General features: G+C 40.7%; 1 protein-coding gene across 3 annotated transcripts in view; it reads right to left on the reverse strand.

The window, feature by feature from the left end:
- The window catches only part of GOLM1 (golgi membrane protein 1), a 42,456-nt gene that overhangs the window by 3,932 nt on the left and 17,895 nt on the right, over positions 1-20,629 (reverse strand). For all 3 annotated transcript variants that reach the window (XM_015849287.2, XM_015849288.2, XM_015849286.2), the window contains 6 exons: positions 14,817-14,871; positions 13,608-13,710; positions 12,805-12,943; positions 7,806-7,935; positions 6,403-6,690; positions 4,145-4,258 (listed from right to left, as the gene is read on the reverse strand). In XM_015849287.2, coding sequence (XP_015704773.1) covers positions 4,145-4,258; positions 6,403-6,690; positions 7,806-7,935; positions 12,805-12,943; positions 13,608-13,710; positions 14,817-14,871 — 829 coding nt within the window. The remainder of the gene's footprint in view (positions 1-4,144; positions 4,259-6,402; positions 6,691-7,805; positions 7,936-12,804; positions 12,944-13,607; positions 13,711-14,816; positions 14,872-20,629) is intronic.

The raw sequence follows: 20,629 nt of genomic DNA on the forward strand, positions 1-20,629 counted from the left end.
AGATAGCTTTCCAAGACCCAGGATAGATGTTTCCAGCCAGCCATTGGTTACTTCCACCATTATGAGCTCTTGCCAAGTGCCATGGAAGCTTTGTTAGGGGTGCAGTATAATCCACCTGCCAGACTTCCCTGAGTTTGCCATTGTCCTCCAGGGCAGGGCATGTCATAGACAACCTGTGCAGTAGCATCCATGGTCAGTTCCCACCTTTGATCCCAAGACCTTCTGTATGTTGCATCTCTTCCTTCATGGCCTGATGTATTCCCCTTGACATCATAGTCACCAAATTGGAAGAAAAAATATTTGATGGAAGGACCGCTTGCTGGATAAGGAGTTGGTTGGATGGTCACACTCAGAGAGTTGCAGCCAGTGGCTCAGTGTCCGAGTGGGGACTGGTGGTGAGTGGTGCTCCTCAGGGATCAGTGTTGGGCCTGGTGTTATTTAACATCTCTGTGGATGACATGGACAGTGTGGATTGAGTGCACCCTCAGCAAGTTTGCAGATGACACCAAGCTGAGTGGTGCAGTTGACACACCAGAGAAAAGGGATGCCACTGGCGGACCTGGACAGGCCTGAGAGGTGAGTCCATGCCAACCTCAAGAAGTTCAACAAGGCCAAGTACAAGGTCCTGTACCTGGGTTGGGGTGGTCTCAAGTAAAGATACAGGTTGGTCTGAGAATGGCTTGAGAGCTGTGCTGAAGAGAAGGATGTGGGGTGTCAGTTGATGATTCAACATGAGCCAGTATTGTGTGCTTGCAGCCCAGAAAGCCAGCCATATCCTGAGTTGAATCAAGAGAAGTTGAGGGAGGTGATTCTGCCATTCTGCTCTCCTTTCATGAGACCCCCCACCGGGAGTACTGTGTCCAGGTTTGGAGCCCCCAACACAAGGAGGACATGGAGCTGTTGTGGGTCCAGAGGAGAGCCATGAAGATGATCTGCGGGCTGGAGCACCTCCCCTGTGGGGATGGGCTTGGAGAGCTGGGGCTGTTCAGCATGGAGAAGAGAGAGAAGGGAGACTTCATAGCATCTTTCCAGTACCTGAAGTCAGCCTACAGGAAAGCTAGGAAGGGACTTCTTATAGGGGCATGTAGCATGGCTTTGAACTGGATAAGGTTAGGTTTAGACAAGATATCAGGAAGAAATAATTTACTGTGAGAGTGGTGAGACACTGGAACAGATTGCCCACTGAGGTTGTGGATGCCCCCTCCCTGAAAGCATTCAAGGCCAGGCTGGATGGGACTTTGAGGAACCTGGTCTAGTGGGAGGTGTCCCTGCCTATAGCAGGATGGTTGGAACAAGGTGATCTTAAAGGTCCCTTCCAACCCAAACCATTCTATGATCATGGACCCTCGAAGCTAGAAATAATTCACCCTTATGTTGCCAGTCCAGATCTACCTGAGCCACTTCAATCCTAGTGGCCCAATCCACCTGCTGGTTGGTTGGGTGTCCAGTGGTGCAACTCTTGGGTATCTGGGCACCTACATAATGTACTTTCACAGATAGTTTCTCTACTTAGGTAGCAATATCTTTCCACATTGCACTGGCCCTTTGATGAATCCACACTACCTAGTCTTTGCTTGAACATAAAAGCTAATTTTCCAGGTTTACTTTGCTGGAGAGGACAAAGCTTTGGTTTAAATGCACAGTGGCACTGGTAAGCTAGAACAGGAAAACAACAAAAAAACATTGAACTGGAACACCCCGCATGTCTGCCAGCAATGTGTATCTTCATGGAATAAGTAACCTTCAAGACATGCTTAGCACAGACGTGTGAAGAAGGAGATTGCACACCTCTTCATGTTTGCTTATCATCTTGATTTACACACTTGAATGCTTCTACATCATTGCCAGAGAAACAGAAACCCTGGAACATGAAGTTGCAAAAATGTCCAACTGGTGGTACTGCAGGACACTAAAAATTCATCTGCCTTTTGCTGCCTTGTAAGCAATTACAGAAATCCTTCCAGTCTTCAGAATCTTTAACTATATACGAGTGGCTCGATACACGAGTGGATTAACAGCACAGAATAAGGTAACAAACCATAGAGAGGATTATTTTTATTTTAAAATGCTTATTTAAGTGGACCAGACTTTGTTTTTAAAAAACAATGGGGATCAGTGTTAATTTAAGCCCAGGAAGAACAGACAAGCTTCCCCTCAATCACGCATGTAAACTATTTAGTGATAAACATTACGCTAATCACAGTTCAAATTAAATCTTGTTTTGTTCAACTACATTAAGTCCTTTAAAGTTCCACATAGTTCAACGGTCCCTTGTCTATTAAGAGTTTATCACCCCAGGTACATTCTTGTAGCACTTGAAGCTACTGAGAGTAAGATTATTCTGCTGTGATTCTGAACATTGCTTTTACACAGGTTTTCAGCCTTCCACTGTCAGACGTACAGCACTTGTGCTTTGCATAAAGGAGGTCATATTTATGGGAAAGATGCCACCTGGCTGTCCAACAAGAAGCCTAGTCAGGTTTTAGGCACTGCAGGGAAATGCTGCCAGCACTTTCCTTACCCTGATTGGTCTGACTGTCCCACAGCATTCCTAGACAGGCTGCTGACACCCCGTATCTGTCAGTGTTCAAGAGACATTTGGACAGTGCCCTCAGAAATATGCTCTACCATTCTGTTAGCCTTGAAGTGGTCAGGCAGTTGGGCTATTCTAATTCTAGAAGAATTCTCTGGCAATATACTAATTACATTAAGGAACTGTGGGTTTTGTTAAGGATTTTAGGAGCTTCAAGTTAAAGTAATTCATTGAACTTGAATACAGCATTTCACTGCACATTTCATAGTGTTAAAATGTACAGTTCCACAATCAGAAATTCCTGATTAACTTTATCTCAGCTAAGTAACAGTTTACAGATTAAGTCCTAAGATAATGCTCACTCTACTCTGAATACATTCTGATGCCAAAGCATACCATATTTTACAAAATATAAAGCAAAAGAACCAGCAATACAGAAATATCCCCAAGTTTTCCAATATCTGTCATTTAGAAGAAATGCTCACAATTTACTGCTTAACGTTTGCTTTCTCTGTTATTACTGACTGCAATAGTCAGCACAGTAAAACCTGACTTAAATGGTGATAATAAACAGTAATCTATCTTTAACACTAAAGCTAGGAATAAAACCAAGACAGTGATTCATTCCTGGTACAGATTATGTAAGCTAGAAGATTCATTTATGAAATAAAGGAAAATATATAACGCCATGTCATATCTGAGAACTACAATCACGCTTTCTGAGTCCATCCGCACTGCAGTAAAATGGTGTCAGAACTGGTATGAGGGCAGACACCAGCATGGGACGTTCTTCATGTTTTCTGTGTTTTGTCAAATCAGCTCCTTCCTCCAAAACTACAGTGGAGATTTCTCTACTGCACTGCTCATGGGACAATTCCATCTTTGCAAGAGGACTCTTTCCCATCTACCACCAGTCCACGCATAATGTCACTGCAGCATGACTGTACAAGTTAGCTGAATTCGAAGTTACTACAGTTACTACAGCGCTTGTTAGCTGATCTTCATTTTATAATCAGGAGGAAAAAAAGTCATTACAGTGGTCATGCCACTTTAAAACAAGCCTTGAGAGAAAATTTTTTCAGCCCTTAAACAGTACTAAAACTTCACAGCAAACTACTTCATTTGAGCCTTTATCAAAGCCTTGAAAAGATAATCAAACATTCTTAAGTCACTTTCCTCTGGTCATTGCTGCATTTATAGGAAGAGTTGATTAAGATGCATCATATATTTTCCTTGTTCACAGCCTCCGTTGTGTCCCACTTTGGTCAAGTAAGTGTTTTTTCATATTTTTTCTTGAGAGTTTTGAACTAATAAGGAAAAAAGAAAATGGTACAGAAATCTCTTTAGGATTCAGGAGTGGTAGGTCTTCTTCCAGAAAATTCTGAAAGGACTGTTAGTGCTGAACAGTAAGGCTGCACATACTCCCCCTCTCATTTACTAAAATGTAGCTTCAGTAATCTTATGCAACAATACATCAAACTCAACAGTAGTGAAAACAGGGGAACAAAGAGGAATTACCTATCCGTAACTGCTAAAGCATAAAATTCAAAATGTCGTCATAGTACTTTGCAGCATATAGTACTTCAAGTAAAATATTCTTTATTTATTTACCAGTTTCAATGCCTGCAAGTGCTGCTTGCTTGTCTGTTTCTGATTCAGCTTCATTCTCATCTAAATTGTAGTCAACATCTTTGTCCTGATTCAACGCTTCCCGTGCTTGTTGGTCTGGAAAAATATTAGTCAATTTGTTTTATGCTGCACAAGACAGGTACTGCAAAAAAAATCTGTGATAGAATTTACTTTGCTGGTGAATGAACTTCTGTTTAAAGAGTGAGTTTTAATATTTTTCATTCAGAATGGAAAGCCTTTGCTGTCAATGTTGTATAAAGAGCTAAATAACAATCTTTGGGGATTTGGAAGTGTAACAAAGTTCAGCCAGCATGCAAGTGGACAAAAGGAAAGCAATAGGCAATTTCAGAATACATTAAGTGACAGCCTATGGAAGAGTAAAACTTGGAGATTATACTGAAAACCTGACTATGGTGTTGCTTTTAAATGCATTAGCACTTCCTCTGAAAGGTATCTCAGACTCCCCTCCTCCTAGTTTTGGCTTGTCCAGCCATGGATAAAGCTCTGCAGATGGCATAAAATGAATATTTTATTAATGTGCTGACTTGGCTCAAAAGTGGTTTTCTATAAATGATTTTCTTCACTCTGTTACTGTCCTGCTCCATATGGCTTCACCTGGAGCAAATTTCAATACTTTAAAATGTATTAATATAGATTGTTCAGAAGAAAATTACTTCTGACAGCAAGAACCCTACCTTTATTTTTTTAGTTAGCCAGACAAGAGAAACCATAACGACCAGTAAAGGGAAAGAGAGGAGTCCGTAGTTCTAAAGGAAAAGGAAAAGCCAAACTTCAACAGCAACTGATTAGAAGAAGGCTTGAAAATTTTAGCACTGTATTGTACACAACTAGAACATCAAAAATACTTTTCAGTAATAGACCTAAAGGTCTCAATCTTTTAGAAGAAGCTCTAAATGAGAAACAGAGAATGCTCAGAGAAAGGAGAAGATATCCACTTCTGCTTCCTTGCAGCCAAAGGAATCCACACCATAAGGTATATTATTTTTGCTGAACAATCAAGCCTGAAGAATATTGTGCTGTTCTTGAACTCAGAGAACTCTGACCTTCCACAGGCTGCACTGCAGGGCTTTCTCTTGAACTGACAGTTGGATGATTTTGCTATCTGTTTTTTCTATACCTCAGTTAAAGTGGAAACAGTTGGCTTGTACAATCACATCTCATTTGAGAGCTGCCTGCTCAGGTTATGTATCTTTTTGGTGCAGTTGGAAAAGTGTTACTTTAGCAACAAAGATTACTTATCCTTGCCAAATTATCTACTCTACTAATATCATATCATAATGCATTATATATATAAATGCTTTCATTGGATTAGAGAACATAAACAGTACTACTGTTTACTGTCTGTGCTACTGACTCTGCTTCGAATTACTACATAAAGAAGGGTGACAGACTTCCCCACTCAGAAGAGTCAGTAGTGAGATAATTAGGATAATCTAGTGGAAGATGGAAGACAGAGGCTGGAATGAGTACAGGAAAAGCAAGGAACTGATCCTTAACAATGCTGCAAGCTCCTACTGCATCAGAAAATACTGCTTTGTTCTGTGAAATAGTTGCTGACAACCACAGTTTTAGGAGCACCACCCTGCATACATGAACTAAAGTACACCTAAGATGGAGCTCCTCAAGATGTCTGGTCCAGATTCTGGTCAGGTTTAGACATGACATCAATACTCAGCATGGTGCAGACATGGTCACACATGGTAGAACAAAAAACTGTCACCTTTGCTGATGAATTCCAATTTGCAGTTTTCCTGACTCACTATAATAAACTTCAGATACCAGAAGTCTCAAGCAAAGGTTTATTCACGCCAACATTTTGAAATGGGTAGCTATAAACTGACTATCTGCAAAATACCCTACCCATCAATGCTTTGTATGTACGGTACGTCACATCCTTTCCAAACATGACTAAGTCTCAATACTGAAAGGCTTCTGTCACTGTAGTCCCCCAAATGTCTTGTGCAGACAATGGGGAGAGGGACAGAACAGCTAGAACAGTGACACAGAGAAATCCAGACTGGCAGCTCCATGTTGCACAAACAGAAGCCTCTATCTTCACCCACTGGACTGTGAAGGAGTGCTGAGGGTTGATCTTTAGCCTCTCGCACCAACCCTCATGAAGCCTCACACTAAGTCTGGCCAACTTCAACCACAATATCAGAAATCTCATCCCATTCCTCATCTTTATTCCCGTACTTGCAGTACAAGGTGTTACTAACCATCCCGTCCAGGAGGCAAGTCACTCTGCTTAGCATCGTAATTGAGGAGCTGCTCCCTCTCCACCTCCTCATCAGCAATCTGTTGCGCATCTGGCTGTGGTGCCTCTTGCTCAGCTATGTTTTTTCCATCTCTGGCTGGATTCAGTTCTTTCTCAGATTCAGGGGGCACTTCCTTATGGCCCGTGTCAGCCATAGCCAAACCCTGTGAGTGTTTCAGTTCAACAAAAAGCTTCTCCTCTTCTGCTTTGGAGTCCTCTTTTCTGATGGCAGTAAGGTCATTTACTCTTTCTGTGAATAATATCAATTATTCCGAATTAAAATAAATAAATAAATAAATATTTCGGTGGCAGCACAAATTTAAAACCTTGACTAAACACTGCTTCATTTTTCACATTCAATTCTTATTTTTCTTTCAATCACATTAGATTCAAAGAGAAAGACAGGAGAGAGTCCATACTTTTCACACCAGGGAAAGCTAAAATATAAAACCTGTGAAGTCCAGTGTCCACCATCAACAGATTCACACTGCTACCAACTTAAATGTTCGTATGTGGAGTTAAAAAATAATTAAGCAGATGAAATTGAGCAGTGCTCTATTAAAACTTATCAGACTTTCAAATGTAAATGAAGGCTGTTCTCACTTTTAGGTGTGGACAGAAAGCAGAGGTGAACAGCTGCTTTCAGTAGGCATCACCATGTCATGTACCTGTATTTTTAGATTAAAAAATGCCAGGATAAAACTCACCTGAATAAACTAAACAGAGCTGTTACCATGAATTGCTAGTTCTCTACAATTACATCTAAGCCTGTTATTAAAGATAGCACAAAAGAGTAATTTAATAGTAAACTGGATTTCTCACATGCATGGTAGTCCATGAGACTAGTGCACTGAGACATCCACTCAAGTCAAAAGCTTGTGAGAGTTGAATGCCAAAAGCAACCATGGCTTACCTCATCTGATCTCTGATTTCCCTTATGTCACTTTGCTCACTGACAACAAAGAAAGCACAGGAGTGTGTCTGCCTAATGCCAAACTTTTGGGTATTTGATAGGGAGGGGCAGCGGATTAGATGTACTGAACTTACTAAACAAGTAAATTCAAAACATACTTAAAAATTTTTGCATGCAAAAGCAAAACATCTTCTCAACAGTAAATGAGTGGTTAGAAGCATTTTTTTTTCTTTTATTTTTCACATCAATTTCAGTATAGCTGAACTAGCAGAAATGGCAGTCATAAAAAACACTTCTACAAATTACTGCAGCTGGAGGACAATTTATTATAATTCAGTCCACTGCTGTCATTTCATTTTTTGCCTTCATACAAAATATTGCAAAAATATTTTCAGTGTTAAGTTGCAAACTTTCTTACTCAAATTGGTTAGATATCAATGATTTTGTCTCACCATTAGTCTGCACAGCATCTCTCCTTTTTACGGTAGGTACTGCTTTTGGCACATCTTCATTGGCTCTCTGCTGTTCCAAACCAGTCTGCGTGAACTCAGGTTGTTTCGGTGCTGGCAACAGACCATCAGCCTGTAAAGTGAATGCACAAAGACATGCACTGCTCTGAACACCCAGTCCTGGATTTGGAAGCTGAAATTTGGTCAGAATTCAGTGGAGGAAAAGAAATCTAAACATACTCAGATAACTGAACTGAAATTTTTACTGATGATGGAAGTACCACAGAATCTTGAATAGGCAGCAGTGTTTCTATTAACAGCTCATTATACTCCACAAGAATCTAACACTTTTTTTTCTGTCTAATTGCAGCTAAGAATACTGTTCTTGGTTAGTGTTTCCTGTTATTCAGCAAGGGTCACAGAACTGTAGCAGCACACATTTCTCCACTGTAGCAATGATACCACAACAGAGACAGCATAACAATAAAAACAGATGGCATTAACTACTGCTAGTGCAGGAACAGGTAAACTAAGTTTGGACATAATCAGCTAATCATTGCTGAACAGAACTGGACTATAAGTATGTTGAATTATTGTTTTAAGAGAAGGAAAAAAAACAAACAACAAAATATCAACAACTTGACAACATTATTAGGAAGAGCCTAACTTAAGGATGTACTGAATACTGGTACTTAACTGGTCTTGGACTCTGACCTATAAGATCTGATTAAAGATTAATGGCTAAGATGTCAAAGAATCATAATCCACTAACCTGAAGATCTTTCAACTGAACAACTACAATTGTCTATGTGGTATTTACTCTTATTAGCGTTTAATAGCTATGTTAATTCAATTCACATAAAAACTGAACATGAGATGTGCCTGGAGCCAACACTGCCCTTAATCAGCACAAAAAAAAAAAAACCCAGACTACAACAAAATAGTCTGCTCAGCATATATGTGCCCAACTTAACTTAGAGCATGTATTCAGGTTGCAAGGTGAAAAGCTGGATGTGAGCCATCAGTGTATGCCTGCAGCCCAGAAAGCCAACTGCATGCTGGGCTGTATCAAAGGAGAATTGACCAGCAGGGAGAGTGAGGAGGTTGCCTCCAGCACAAAAAAGACATGGAGATGTAGTAAAGGGTCCAGAGGAGGGCACTAAGGTGATCAGAGGGGTGAAGCACCTCTCCTGTGAAGAAAGGTTGAAGAAACTAGGCTTGTTTAGCTTGGAGAAGAGAAATACTTCCAGTACTTTAGGGGAGCTTACAAGCAGCAGGGAGACCAACATTTTAAACAGTCTCATAGTGGAAGTATGAGGGAGAATGGCATTAAACTAAAAGAGGAAAGATTGAAGTGAAAAATTAGAAAGAAATTTGATACTCAAGAGGGCAGTGAGGCCCTGGCATAGGTTGCCTAGAGAAGCTGAGAATGCCCCATCATGGAGGCATTCAGGGCTATGCTGGATGGGATCTTGGAAAGCCTGAACTGGTGGGTAGCAGCCCTGATCTGGTGAGTGTTTATGGCAGGGGGAATTGGAACTGGGTGATCTTTAAGGCCATTTTGTGATTCTATGATGATTCTATGTAAACTTTATGGTGTAGAAAGTCATGCAGTCCACAAAAATCTTTCTGTTCCAACTGTTGGTAAACTGTAACTGCTTACTGTTCTAAGCAGGTCAATAAACTGCTAGGTTGCCAAATCTTTATGTGGTCATTCAGTAAAACCTCTGCAGAAATAATTAATCAAATAACCAAGAAACTAAAGCTGGAAAGGATGTGTAAGACACCAGTTACTTGGCTATTTTGAAACTGCTTAAGCTCAGTTAAAGCCAGGGAGATATAAAGACCTGTAGTCAACACCACTGAGTCCAGTATCAAAAATTAACAATTTTAACACCTCAGAATGAGAAGCAATTACTACCACAGAAGATATGGTAAAGATACTGCAATAAAGGAATTCAGAAGAAGCATGTTGTTTTTTAGTCAGTAAAACATAAAGATACTATATTTAAATGTTCCTCTCAACTTTTTATACATAGCTAAGTGTCTCTGCAGTACAAATCACCAGACTGAAGATTAGACTACTTCCCATTTTAAGCTGGGGCAAACATACTTCTGTAAAAATATCAAGCCTGAAACTAACAGCAACAATTCATCTCTTAATTAGATATGCAATAAGCCTTAAGCTGTTTTATCTTAAATATTCAACACAGTAATTTTTAATGATAATGTCAAATAAAAGAGGGTGTGTGCTACAAGTTGAAGAGGCTGGTCTTCAGCCTGAAACGATAACAGAAACTTGTTAAAGAGAAATTAATACACACATTCTGTATTCTCAGCCTAGGAGTATAGAGTACTTAAAAGACAGAACTGTAAGAACAGCTGTGTATTTATTAACTAACCAACAACACATTTTCTTTCTCTGATTTATTTTAACACTGACCATTCCATTACATAAGCACATTCATTTCAGTAACTCAGCATGGAAAAAAGAAATCACAGTAGCTGAGCCATGGTGATCTGTAAAAATGGGAATTATTCCAGATAAAACATACACGGTGTAAAATAACTCAGCTTTTGCAGATGCAAAAGTTGTAACTGTCGGGCAAATAAGTAACTGAAAAAGTTACAACTTGACATAAGAAATACTGCTGTGCTGTAGACATTAGTCAGGGAATACAAGTTAACTATCTTGCCTGAAGTGGTATCTGTAGCTCTCTGAGCTGGGACCAACCCATCTGTAGATCAAAACGATGGCAGGTAATCTACAGCCTACTTTGAGAAAACACTGACTTCAGACGTGGAACTGTTGAAGAATTTAAGTGTCCTGGACTTCAGCCAAACTTCCCAGCTTCTGGAATTGGTAAACAGACGTCATCTGGTATGAGTAATGTAAATGAGAATCTGCTGCAAGGCAATACTGGAAATTCAGTTGACTCTCTCTTTAGTATGCTCTTCCCTATGTGAAGTTTACAAATGGTTTGTATTTTCTATCATTCAACCAAGCGAGACACATTTGTTCTATAAAGTCCCCCTGCCTGTGCCCAAATGACAGGCTTGTTATTTCCTCATTTATCCAACACTTGACAAAAATTACAGAGACAAACAAGAACTTCTCCCTTTTTTCTGCAGGGATAGAAGAATAGCATTTGCTGTCTCTAATGCTTCATTCTTCTTGCAGCTCAAGGCAGATACTACCAAGACTGTTTCGTCTCTGCAATGAGAGTTGGCCTCTCAAATAGGTTCAACTGCAATCACCTGCTAAAATTTTTGTCAGAGGTGCCTGTATTCTTGAAGAAAAGGCAAATTAAATTAAATTATTATGAGTACAATGTATTAGTTGCCTCCCTGGGGGTTTCACTTCCTGTTTCCAGGGCCATCTGTTGCAAGCTTAACTACTCAAGTCCTGTCCCAGATCTAATCTTGCTTTACTGAAGAAGTATCAATAATTTACATGCCAAGTGTGAAAGACAGAACTGGTTTTCTTTTGTTGTCTCAAAGCTTGCTTCATGAGGCCTTCCTGATGATAAGACTCTGACTGACAACTGATAAGTATCCTGGAGGGTGGATGGTGGGTGTCAATGTGCCATAGTGTTTCTGCTTACAATTGCAAGGGTAAACAGAAACAGGAAGAGCAGTCTTTCTCAGGGGTGCTGTTCGAAGGAGCGGACCACTGCAGAAGGCGATAACGCTTGTGTCCAGCAACAGAGACCCCCTCTTCCTTCCTTACTGGCTCATCTGTGGCCAGGAATGTCACAAAAGCTGGCCTGTTTGTTCAGAAGTTTGGTATTTCCCCCCAAAAAATGCTGAGCTGCAATTCTCAGACTTCGAAGAGGAAAATTCCCACCGAAACGGGGGATAAAAGGCCCTCGCTAAACTGGGGACTTTGGAGACAAACTCCCGAAGACACCTCTGACGGAGAATTCCCTGAGGGGAAAACTTCGTCGGAAGAACCCCCGGGACCGGCTTGCTGCGGAGCTCCCTGACTGTCTCCCGTCCCCCGCGGTGATCAGACGAGTTCCTGAGATCAACGAACCTACTGTGTACTTCGCTGGACCCACGGTGGTGACTATCTCTTTTGCTCTCTGCAAAGACTCCTTGCTTATATTTCCTACTTTCCCTATCGCCTACCTTCCCTTCCCCGTCTCCCTAAAAACGCCTAGGACTTTAATAAACTGGTTGGACCAACATTTGAACCGTTGCTTCTTAATCTCACGCCGGGTATACACATATTAAAGAACCTTGCCTCCCTCCTACAAAATTGGAGCGAGACACCAAGACAACATGATCATATGAAATTTCTTTTTCTCAATATTCCTTCCACCCTCCACAGCTCAGGAATAAAGAATGGGTGGGCACACAGCCACCTCTGCAGGCACAGGGCCAACCCCTGCTGCAAGCCCACCCGACTGCTGGTGTTACATATGGCAACATTTTCTGCTGCTCTTTGATTAAAAGAAAAAAGCAAAACTCAAGCTGTAGAAGGCTGAAATATGAACTCCCCTGGAAACTCAGAGTACTGCAATAAACAGCTGAACCCCAAAGTCCCAGATAAAGAGCTGTGGACTTCAGTATCGTACTTCAGGCTTTCCGCTACTCTGAAATGACTGACAGTAAAATTATCCTCATCTTTAAACATACAACTTCAATACACAAAGCATTTAAGTCCTTTAACAAAGTCAAAAGGAGCTGTGCACCAAAGCTCAACAGCACAAATGTTCTTGAAATGGCTTCTCACCACTCTCATTCTCTCATTATTACCTCTACGATTCAGTTTGTCTCCGAGGACAGTAATAAGGAAAACAATAAAGACCTCTCCAGGATGCCTGCCTTGTTCAGTCCCCAGATTCAAACAGTTTCACATAAATCAGAAGCATTCAACAGATGCAAATGAAAGTACTAAACAATTTAATGAGATTCAGTAATGTTAGCTGGAGATAGCAAAAAGGAGGAGAACCTCTTAAGAATTACAGGGAAAAAGATTTACAATAAATTATCATACCTGGGTGCTTCTTTTTGAATCTTCTAAGGAATCTCTATTTTCTTTGACTTGTGGTACATCACTGTCTTTTTTTGAGATCTCATTTATCCTCTCTTCACATTGTTCTTTTAATTCCTTCATCTGGTTGATGCACTGCGACCTGGAGAGAACAAGAAGTGAGAAGTTGTGAACTTACATCCACATTCAGAACTCTCCTAAAATTCTGTTTTGTAGAATTATTTTCTTTGTTCCTTTGCTCCCCCCTGCTTCATCATCTTCTTAGTTTCATTACCTTACACTCCTCTACTCCCTTGTGGGACTTGGTGATCAGGTGAGCCAGCTGTGTGGGACACAGTGTGATGCAGGGGAAGAAAAGCTTAGGCAGAGAAAGGGATGGACCTTGAGTAGTCCCCTTTCTGCCTGATACCAGCATACTCAAACAGATTTCTACTGCCTGTTGAACTGAAAACACGAGACGCACTCAAAAAAAATTCTGATGTGATGAAACCTGAGAAAAATGTATGTTTCTTGTACCTCCTATGTTAAATTTTGTTCTTAGGCATTACCTATGCACAAACAATTTTATCACCATCTTCTACAGAACAACAGCCAAATTGACTAAAAATGTGCAGTTTGTGTACTTGAAAAAAATAAAAATAAAAAGGCAAATTTCAATTATACAATAATACTCTGACTTTTTTTTGCTAGGCAAAGTGTACTTGATATTCAAGGGAAGTAGTGCTACAGCCGTCACAAGAATTCTTGGGGTTATAATCAAGTCACTTACATCTCCAGAAGCCATTGTTTAGAAAGAACATACTCACAGGTCATATGAGAACTTTCTCTGAAGGTTAGTCTGGTTCTTCTGAAACTGGTAAACATCCAGCTGCAGCTTTCCATATTCTGTATGTAACTTTTTCAACTGTTCTGATCATAACAAAATAAAAATATATATTAAAATATACACATATATTTACATAGATATATTACAACACATATATCAGACAAGAAACCTTACTGTAAGCACACAAGCTCTACCAATTTTTCACATTCATTACATTTTGCATGCAGATGAACTGATGACTACTAAATTGACACATGAAAGATGCACAGGACTCAGTAAGATCAAATACCACTCTTGGCTGAATAGATTACAAAAGCTGCATAATGTAGATTTTGATCTCCTTTTCTTCACAAAGAATATTCTAGCTATTTTACAAACTCTTTGTCTGCTAGGTTTCAGCCCCAGAAACCTTCAGGTACAGGAGAAGAGAGAGACTTATCAGAATGTAGTATGAAACAGCATTCATACTTTTTAGCTACCAGAAGATGCGCTTACAATTCTTTCCTGAGCAACATACAGCTTACTGTTATATTCCTCAGGAATCTTTTTTTTTTTTTTTTTTTTTTTTTTTAAAGAAGTATCAATGTCATGCCACATCATTATAAATGCCTCCTGACAGAAAGTTTTCTATGAAGACATCAGAAGAACTGGTAATATATTTGCTTGTTTACAGAACTTAAGATTTCTTTCTCAAGACTACTAGGGTATACTTCATTAACAACACTTTTGGAACTTCAACATGAAGTGAAATTAATTAAGCTATGTTTTCTTGTTTAATACAAGTTTACTAATTATCTTGGTGCTAAAATACATGACCAAAACATCTCAGGGAAGAATGCAAACATGTGTGATAAAAGGTGGAATTAAAAACATTTTAACAATACACTGAGAAGTTAGTTATATTTTGCATTGTTTTTATGTCATTAGTAGATAAGGGTCAAAAGTCCACATAAAGCAATATGTGGACAAATCCCTCTGGTACTGAGGCATATGCAGACTGACAATTCACTGAACCAGAACTGTGTAGATGCAGAACTGAAACCACAGAAGCTCCAGCACATTCCCCACAGCTTGGAGAAAGGCAGCATTCTCAGAAGACACTGGAATAGCACAAGTCTTAAAAACACCATATTTAGTAAATAAATAAATAAATAAATAAATAATGATACAGAGAGGTATTATGTCCTACCTTGTAGACTCTGGATCAATCGTTCATTTGTTGTGATGTTATTCATCAGCACTGCCTGGAAGGAGCAAAACAGAAAACAATGTCTAAATTGCAAAGGGCCTGAGTTAACATTAATGTTACAAATAACACCAACCAAAGAACTTGTAATAAGATTTTTAACATCAGAAGTGCTGCATTGTAGCTGAAAATAAAAACTGTTCTAGAGATTTATTATTAAAACTGATAAAGAATTATTTTAACCCAAATTTCCCACTGTAGACAGGATAAAAGTAGATATCACTACATTTAAACAAAATTAGGAGGAACATAAAGATCCCATGACTAAAACTGTTTGCTGCTTTATCCTGGTTTAATCTCATGATTATAGTCACAGTCAGATTCACTGTATCTACCCCTTGAAGGAAAATATAGTGTAGAACAGCTCACTGTCAGATCCTGCTCACCAGCATCAGGAACACAAGCATGAACCAGAAAGCACTATCCATGGAAAGAGAAATACAAACTCTAAAAGCAACATGAAGCTCCTGCCTTGCATCACATTTCTCATTAGCCAGACCCTTGCTTTGATAAAAAAGCTTTAAGTAAAGCCCCTCCATTCTTTCATACTACACTCACTCTCACTCTGAAGAAGCATTCAATATATGATTATGATTTGTCCAATTTTTCTCCATCTCACCCTCTGCAAAATCCTAAGGGCCCCGAAACACCTTAATAATAGCAGAAATAGAGCAAGCCTAAATGAACCCTCAGCAAGTTTGCAGATGACACCAAGGTGAGCAGTGCAGTTGATACATTGCTTCCAAGGTAGCCATTCAGAGGGACCTGGACAGGCTGGAAAAGTGGGCCTATGAAAATCTAATGAGGTTCAACAAGGCCAAGTGCAGGGTGTTGGGCCAGGGCAGTCTCAGGTGTTTATACAGACTAGGAAAAGAACGCCTTGAGAGCAGCCCCAAGGAGAAGGACTTGGGGGGGTCCTGGTATACAAGAAGCTAGACGTGAGCCAGCAGTGCGTGCAGCCCAGAAGGCCAACTGTGTTCTGGGCTGCACTAAAAAAGGGAGAAGGAGGTGATTGTCCCCCTCTACTCAGCTCTTGTGAGGCCCCACTGTGTCCAGGCCTGGGGCCTCCAGTACAGGAAGGACATGGAGCTCTTGGAACAAGTCCAGAGAAGGGCCACTAAGATGATCAGAGGGCTGGAGAGCCCCTCCTATGAGGGAAGGTTGCGGAAACTGGGATTGTTTAGCTTGGAAAAGAGAAGGCCCCATGAAGACCTCACTGTGGCCTTATCATACCTGAAGGGAGCGTATAAACAGGAGGGACAAAGGTTGCTCACATGGGCGGACAGTGATAGGACAAGGGAGAATGGTCTTAAACTGAGACAGGGTTTCAGTTAGATATTAGGAGGAAGTTTTTCACACAGCGGGTGGTGATGCACTGGAACAGGTGGCCCATCCCTGGATGTGGCTCCAAGCAGCCTGGTCTAGTAGTCGGCAACCCTGCCGATGGCAGGGAGGTTGAAATTAGATGTGCTTCAAGGTCCTTTTTAACCTAGGCCATTCTATGATTCTATGAAAATAATTCCCCTGAGCCACATGTTTACATAATTCAGACTAATCCTTAACACTCAGAAAGCTTGGTGCAGGAGTCTTCCTAAAGATGAGATACTCTCAGGAGCATCTCTCTTATGCTTCACGACAGTTTTCTATACAGTTTTCTATAAGTTTTCTTACAGTTAACTATCAGTTCTCAGCCTCTCTTCTCTCAGGAAATCTATGTGCTCTGCAGGGGTCCAAGGTCAGGATACACTGAACTTGTGGCTTCCAATGCTGCTATTCAAGTAGTGATGCATACTCACACTCACATCACTTTAAAGGCAAAGAAGTACTTGCATTCATTCTGTCTTCCCATGTCATGCTGAGAAGCTGACAGCACCTATTTTCTTGGAGACTAACAGTAATAAGTACCAGTTGACTAAGAGGGAAGTGTTCAATTAATCCAAGCATACACAGAGTAAAGGAGTGGATTTGTCTTTTGTCAACCTTTTAAAAAGATACAATCCAAGGAAGTGGCCATTCTTGTCTTAATGAAGAGGCAGTCCTTTTCAATCCAATAAAAGAAATATTCCTAGAGCACTCCATACAGAATGTCAGTCCATGAACACAGTTGTGAAATATTAAGAGCAAAGGTCTTGATTCTTCAATGAAAAGAAAGAAAGAAAAACAACATGGAAAGCAACATACAACTCCTCTCCTTCTCCTTTCTCAAGAGACAGGGCAAAAAAGGTTCTGGATCTGTTTTCACTGCTTTATTATAGAAAGGAATTTTATGTTTCAGTGGAAATGTAAATTGCTGCTACTGCCTGCTCAGCCTAATGAGGCTACTCCAAGATCATCACCATCACAATTTCCCTTACTGGGGTTAGTCAACTACGGCCATTACCAGAAACTATCATCAGAAGAACAGCTATTACCATTTGATACAGCCATTTTATGTTCACATATATTTCAGTTTGTTTGTTTGGATTTTACTGTTCTTTAACGAACCCCCCAGCACTAGAACCATTTATTTCATTTTGACTGTGAAGCAGACAAGTGCTGGATGTTCAGCACATTAGGAGTAGAAAATTCTCCTTAAAATATAAAGGGAAAAAAAAAAAAATACAGATCAATCTTCTGGACCACATAAATAAAACTGAATGAAACTTCCTTTTGACAGTGCCACACCTATCTCCCAGAATTAACAGGTAAGAGTCCAGAAAGGAATCATGAAAGTCCAGCCACGTGTTTAGTGGGAGCAGGAAATGCTGCTCAGTAATTTACAGGGCAGTGTTCCAACTGCCAGCTCCCTGCCTAACCATATCAATAGCTTCAGGCTTTCCAATCTTCCTCCTGCCAGGCAAACATTAACTAATCTTTGCCTCACACCTGGGAATTAGGCGGGTATTATTTTATCACATTTTTCAAACTGCAAGGAAGCAGTCAGCAAACACACACTGAAATCTGGACCTAGGAGGAAATTCACATTTTATATCTCATTCAGCAAAAACAATAACTATAATCCCTGACAGTGATTATTCAGTTTTGATGAATTCAGTATCTCACCGTATCAAAACAATTTGTGAGAGCATAGGAGTAACTCTGTAAGCAGAGCGAGACTTCTGTGTTTGCAATACACCTTGCACAGAAGTCCTTGTCGCTATTAGGCAGGAACAGTCAGCATCCTGACTGGGGTCAGTGTTGTGGACAGCAGGTCTTCAGAAACCAAACCAAAAGCCACAGGGCTATTACAAGTGATAAAAAAGATCTTGCTCCAGCTGGACAGCAAATACTTTAGTGAAAACTGCCAGAGATATGATGTATAATTTACCAAAGAAGATCTCCGTAAGTCATATTCCACTTAAGAAGCACAAACGTTAAGGGTACCAGTTTAAAAAGTACACAAACATAAAAACCTGCAAGATGACACTGAAATAAATCATCCCAAAGCACGCGCATTTTGAGCACACGTTCAGAGCTACATACATGCATTATATCAGAGCAGTGCCTTACACAACAGGTCTCCTTAATCACTCTCTTGGGAGAATCTACTAGCCCAGCTCCTTCAGCATGGCTGTCTATGGCTTTTGATACCACCCTAAAACCAGACAGACCCAGCACACCGTCCTGATGTACGTGTTTTCCAACACTAACCAAGCGTAGCATTTCTACTTACAAGAGTATATATATATACACACACACACACTTAGAAGAGTAATAGAGATATATATTATATATATACATATATATATATATTTAATAATAGATACACGACAGAAAAAGGAATAGCACAGGAAAGCAGCTGACATGAAGAAACATTTGTTTCAAAAAGCAGCGGAAAGGGTTTTGGCACTAATGAGGCACAGCTCTCAAGAGGAGAAAGAGGCAAGCAGCAGTGTCACTAATCCAAGATCTGAGGACAGAAGCAGATTTCAGCTGCCCCAGCCTCCCAGGCAAAATGCTGAGAACAAAGCAAGTTGCAGGATGAGGCTTACACATGCAGAAACTCACACAAACCAGCATTTGTAATATAACCAGGGAGAAGACAGGCAGCTATGTCATGACCAATGCAAACTGACGTGTGTCCTTATGGCAAACAAAAGGAGCAGTTTATCATACATACTTCCAAGGCAGTAGCACAGCCCAAATGAGGGCCTGTTCATGTCTTAATGATACATGAAAAGGTCTTTCTCTATTTCTGTAAAAACACCTTCTCTACCACCACCCTGGTTCTTGTCCCTTTCTACTCCTCTTTTTCATCTCTTTGGAATAATTTTTTGAAGAAGTGGGAACAATTCCAACCAGACACAGAGAGCCTTTTTTATTCCAAGGTGTCAGATTCATGGCTAAGCACATATCGCTATGTAAGGAAAAAAGAAAAAGAGTTCATAAAAATGATTCCCTAAGAAAATATTTCTCTTTTCAGGTGGTCGCTGTACAAAATGCTCATAAATACTTCAGTAGAAGCACCTCAGATAAAGTCCAAAAACAAATCTTGAGCTTGAATTGAGCAGAGTTCATTTAAACATATTTTCCACTGAAATTAGTTCCATCAAGAAGTTACAGACTGTTTCTTCCTTACATTCTAGCAGGAAAAGAAGCCAAAAATCTGAGGAAGAAATTATGTTTGTAGCAGCAGGTGGACTGGAGGCAACATTCCATTTGAGGCTACAGGACTTCTGTGAACATAGCTATGTTTAATTAGAATCCTAACACCTGGCAATATAAACTAGAATTCAGAGATGTTGGGTACAACACTGCTTTAAAACAAGAATCACAGAATCACAGAATGACCCGGGTTGGAAGGGACCTCACGGATCATGTAGTTCCAACTCCCTGCCTGGCAGGGCCACCAAACATACACCTTTACTAGATCAGGTTGCCCAGGGCCCTGTCCAACCTGGTCTTGAACACCTCCAAGGATGGGGCATCCACAGTCTCCCTGGGCAGCCTGTTCCAGGGCCTAACCACTCTCCTAGTGAAGAACTTCCCCCTAACATCCAACCTAAATCTTCCCTCTTTTAACTTAAAACCATTTCCCCTAGTCCAGCTGTTGTCAGCCCTTCCTCCACTGGTATAGAGCCTGACACCACACTCTGTCCGCGGCTTAACCCAATTGCTTATCCCTAGTTGGTGCCACCCATAAATCCACTCCTCCAATTGAGATGAGGAGTGTGGATGGGGGACATGTCAAAGGACTTGCTCAGGTCCCGTAATATGACATGTTGCTCTCCCTTCATCACGCAACGCCCGTCACTCTATCATAGAAGGCCACAAATGTAGTTAGCATGACTTCCCCTGGTGAAGCAATGCTGGCCTTGTCTCGGATCACATGCTCGTTCTTATGTATAAGCATGTTTGTCAGGAGGATCTGTTCCGATAATATTCCAGGACAGAGGTGAGACTCACCGCCTAGTAGTTACCCGGGTCTCTGCTCCCTTCTTGTTAAATGGGAGTGACGATGACCTTCTAAATCGGGACTCACCTGACAGCCACGACTTCTAATACTGATTTGGAAGAGCGGCTCGCAACCACCTCAGCCAGCTCCTTCAGGACCCTGGGATGCACGCCATCTGGCCCCATAGACTTATACTCATTCAGTCTAAGGGAGCACTCTGGACTTGCCTCAGCCTTACAGTGGGGAGGGATTTAACCTCCTTTGGTCCCACATAGAGGTAGTGCGTGGTGCAAGACTTAGGGACGTGAAAATGACTAGAATCTGGCCACCAGTTGAAGACCGAGGTGAATGAACTCATCTCAGCACTCAGCTTGTCTTCATA

The sequence above is a fragment of the Coturnix japonica genome, chromosome Z (genome assembly GCF_001577835.2).
Source record: "Coturnix japonica isolate 7356 chromosome Z, Coturnix japonica 2.1, whole genome shotgun sequence".
NCBI lineage: Eukaryota > Metazoa > Chordata > Aves > Galliformes > Phasianidae > Coturnix > Coturnix japonica.